A 3888-nucleotide genomic window follows, 5' to 3' on the forward strand; every position below is an offset into this window, starting at 1 on the left:
CCCTTTTTTCCCCCTCCGGTGTTAGACTAAAAGGGGGAAAAAAGAGCCCAGCTTAAAGTCTGTTTTTTCCTCACAGTTTGATAACTTTTTAATGGAGTATTATCATAAAGGGCTAACATAACTTGAAGATGAAAGCCATGAGAAACCTGGCGAATGGCTGTAATTAGCAGCCTATTTGACTGGGCTTTTTGTTTCTTTGGTTGCTGGAGCACAAAAAGGAGTGTGTGCCCTTCCTTACTCTCTCTTTGCCAGACTAAAGAAGAGAACAAACAAACAAGCATGCAGGAAGGTGCCTTTCTTGGTGCAGTATTTCATCTCCATAGTGAATGATGATCTCTTTAGGCAGAATTGCGCGGGGAGCTTTCAAAAGTAAACAAAGGGACTTTGCTCAACTGGCAGATTTGCCAGCTCTCTCATTTCGAAGAGCATCTAAACACACAAAATCATATTACATCTTACATTTTTTTTATTTGTATACAAAATGTTGTAATTTATCAATATTGTGCAGCAAAGTATAGATACACACACACACACATACATACCCCCCCCCAACACGCACACGTACAAATACAACACAAACACCACTTTCTTTCTCTCTGCCCTTCGGAAAGGCAACACTGTTTTGGCAGGTCAGCAGCTAGAAATAAGGTGCTATGATTAAGCGGTACCGGAACGTCTTCACTTCACAAATGTGATGTGCAAATTTACATACAACCACATTTTTTTTTTTCTTCACGGAACCCAAACCTCCACGCCCCGAACCACCCTCAGAGATACAAACACGTATAAAGTGCTAATACTTAAGCATGTCTCCAACGACCTCACGGCGTAGTCTGAAGTTTAGAACAGGCACTGTGATAGTTCGCTGGGCAGACTGTCACTCCGTGGGGTACGACAGAGAGAAAAGTCAGTCAGACGTCGCTGGGGGACCGGGAGCGAAAGGACACTTTAGCCTGAAAGCAGCCGCAGAAGAGCACCCACATGGACCTCTGGATTTCCTGGTTTCTGTAGGCGTAGATGATGGGATTGATCATGGAGTTGTAGGTAGCGGGGAGCAGCGTGGCGTACGTGTACACGGACGGGTAGTCGGGATCCCCCACTACACAGTAGATGGCAAAAGGCAGCCAGCTGGCCCCGAAAGTCCCGAGGATTATAGCAAGGGTGGAGACCCCCTTTTTGGTGGCAACGTAGTGCGAAGCAGTCAGAAAGTGCTGCTGGAGAGCTATCTGGTGGGCATGCCTGCAAACGATCTTGCAGATCTCGATGTAGAGATGGAGCATGACGAGGAAAACGAGGAAGAAAGAGGCGGACAGCAGCGTCACGTTGCTCTTGGTCAAGGGCCGGACAACGCTGCAGGCGGCCCGGTCGCGGAGGCAGTTCCAGCCCAGGACGGGCAGCAGCCCCAGGCAGACGGAGACGCCCCAGGCGCCCGCCAGCATGGTGTGGACGCAGACCACCGTCCTCTCCGAGTAGTAGGTGAGGGCGTTGTAGAGGGAGAGGTAGCGGTCGACGGTGATGGCCAGCAGGCTACTCACGGAGGCGGCGAAGGAGGCGACGAGGAAGCCCACCGTCAGCAGGCTGACCGTCTCGGAGCGGATCACGTACTGGAAAACGAAGTTGAGGATGAGGCCGAGGCCGGCCAGGAGGTCGGCCGTGGCCAGGCTGCCCACCAGCGCGAACATGGGGGTGCGCAGGGCGGGCGAGTAGCAGATGATGGCCACCACCAGGGCGTTCTCGCAGGCGATGGCGGTGCCGGAGACGCACAGCATCACGTCCCAGGGGTTGAGGGTGGCGGGCGCCGGGGGCCGCGACGACAGCTCCAGCGAGCCGTTGCCGTCGCTGCCGCTGCCGCCGCCGGCCGGCAGCCGGGGGGGGGCCGCTCCGCTCTCGTTCAGCGCCGCCGGCTCCATCGCGGCGCGGGTGCGGGGGAGGCTGAGCGGGGGCGGCGGGCCGCGCGTGCCGGGGCGGCGGCGCGCGCCCGCCCTGCCTCGGCTCCCGAGCCCGCAGAAGTTTCCCGCCGGCCCGCCCCGCCCACCCCCGGCGGCGCTGACGTCACGGGCCGGGGCGGTGCCTGGTGGGGGGCGCGGGGGGAGCACCCGCGGCGGTGGCGGGAGGGATCGTGGAATCGTAGAGTCACAGATTGGTTTGGGTTGGGAGGGACCTAACAGATCACCTGGTTCCAACCCCCCTGCCATGGGCAGGGACACCTTCCACCAGACCAGGCTGCTCAGAGCTCCATCCAACCTGGCTTTGGGCACTGCCAGGGAGGGGGCAGCCACAGCTTCTCTGGGCAACCTGGGCCAGTGTTTCACCACCCCCATGGTGAAGAATTTCTTCCTAATATCTAATCTAAATCTGCCCTCTTTTAGTTCACAGCCATTCCCCCTTGTCCTGTCACTACACACCCTTGTGAAAAGCCCCTCTCCGTCCTTCCCGTAGGCCCCTTCAGGTACTGCTGCTGTAAGGTCACCTCGGAGCCTTCTCTTCTCCAGGCTGAACAGCCCCAACTCCCTCAGCATGTCCTTGCAGGACAGGTGCCCCGGGGGGGCGGAGGGGTGTGTGGTTTCCACAGCCAAAAGGTGCCCCCGCCCAGGATGGGAGAGCGTTGCTTGTTCCACAAGCGCTGGTCGAACGAAGGTGGGAATAAGACGCCCAGCGTGCAAACCATCTAGGCACAATGTTGAAAAATTCGTTGGGAGGAAACGCGTTTACTGCCTTGGGCAGTCCCAGCGAGGAAGGCGCGCAGGCCGCAAAGGCGGGCACACTGGAAGGGAATTGGAGCGCCATGTTGGTTACCTCCATCGCCAGCCCCGTCCCGCAGGCTGCACGCTGTTGTCAGGACAAGCTGCGGACACCGCGTATCGCTGTGAGCAGCCAGAGCTGTTGCTTCCCAGGGTTTCTGAAATGCAAATCTCAGAACAGTTTAATTTAGAAGAGACCCGCGGCAGTCAGGTCTGGGGCATCTCTCTGGTCCTACTACTTGCTCAGAGTGGGGACAGCGTCAGCCGTGCTGAGATTCTCCTCGGGGTCTCGTTCAGTCAAGTCAGAGTGTCTCCGTGGAAGGAGATTGTACAGACTCTCCAGGCAACACACACCTGTACTTCACCCTCAACTCTAAAGGTTTTTTCCCCTTTTCTCTAGTTGAGCTTTCCTTCACTGCAACTCGTGCCCGCAGCCCCTTGTCCTGCGTGCTGCCACACTGCCTGTATATTCTCCCATACCTATCCAGGTGTTGCAACTGCTTTTGTAGCTGCCCAAAACCGGTGGCAAGAAGGTGTAAGAAGAGTTTGCAAGCCTACACAGCTCAAGCACTTGGTCATGCGCCGCCATGGTAGTTCAGAATATACGGTGTTGTCTTACTCCCTTTGCCAAACAGAGAACAGGCTGGGTATGGTCAACATCAACTTGGACTAAGATTAAGATTGAGATCACAAGAGTCCCGGTGCAGAAATGGGTGCTACAGAGCAAGGCAAAGGAAGGTAAAACCCAAGGTGAAGTACAATGTTGGGCTTGCCCAGAGGAAATTCTCCAGTCTAGTCCCCAAAACAGAAGTGGCTTATTTCAACATTGATGAAAATGACTGTGACAGAATAAATGACTCCAAACATTTTTCAAAATGACTTAAAAATGGTGCCATTCAAATTTAGCACGTCAGGCTTACAAACACGAATCAGCTGGGCTCCACAATGAAACTCTAAGATCTGCAGTATTTTTGTGGCGTCTATAAAGCATAGAGAGAAAGATGTCATTTATCTGCTTTTCAGTAACGAAACATGGTGTAGAAGGTCTTGGTCGTGGGTGATTTGTCCTGTCTTTGACCAAACTCTTACCTCCGGAAACAAGTATGTGGCAGGTCTTTTTTATAACAGCATGCGTACCATAAGGCAG

The 3888-nt window shown here is 54.7% G+C and overlaps 1 protein-coding gene across 1 annotated transcript; it reads right to left on the bottom strand.

Moving 5' to 3' along the window:
• Positions 1-527: 527 nt before the first annotated feature.
• Positions 528-1916, bottom strand: GPR6 (G protein-coupled receptor 6). The gene has a single exon (XM_009934272.2). It carries the CDS (start codon positions 1908-1910, stop codon positions 912-914), a length of 999 nt encoding a protein of 332 aa, XP_009932574.2. The 5' UTR covers positions 1911-1916; the 3' UTR covers positions 528-911.
• Between the last annotated feature and the right edge of the window lie 1972 nt (positions 1917-3888).

This window comes from Opisthocomus hoazin, chromosome 2 (genome assembly GCF_030867145.1).
Source record: "Opisthocomus hoazin isolate bOpiHoa1 chromosome 2, bOpiHoa1.hap1, whole genome shotgun sequence".
Classification (NCBI taxonomy): Eukaryota; Metazoa; Chordata; class Aves; order Opisthocomiformes; family Opisthocomidae; genus Opisthocomus; species Opisthocomus hoazin.

What these genes read in the sequence shown, in the direction of transcription:
- GPR6 (XM_009934272.2), bottom strand. Translation starts at nt 1,910, where the DNA reads ATGGAGCCGGCGGCGCTGAACGAGAGCGGAGCGGCCCCCCCCCGGCTG.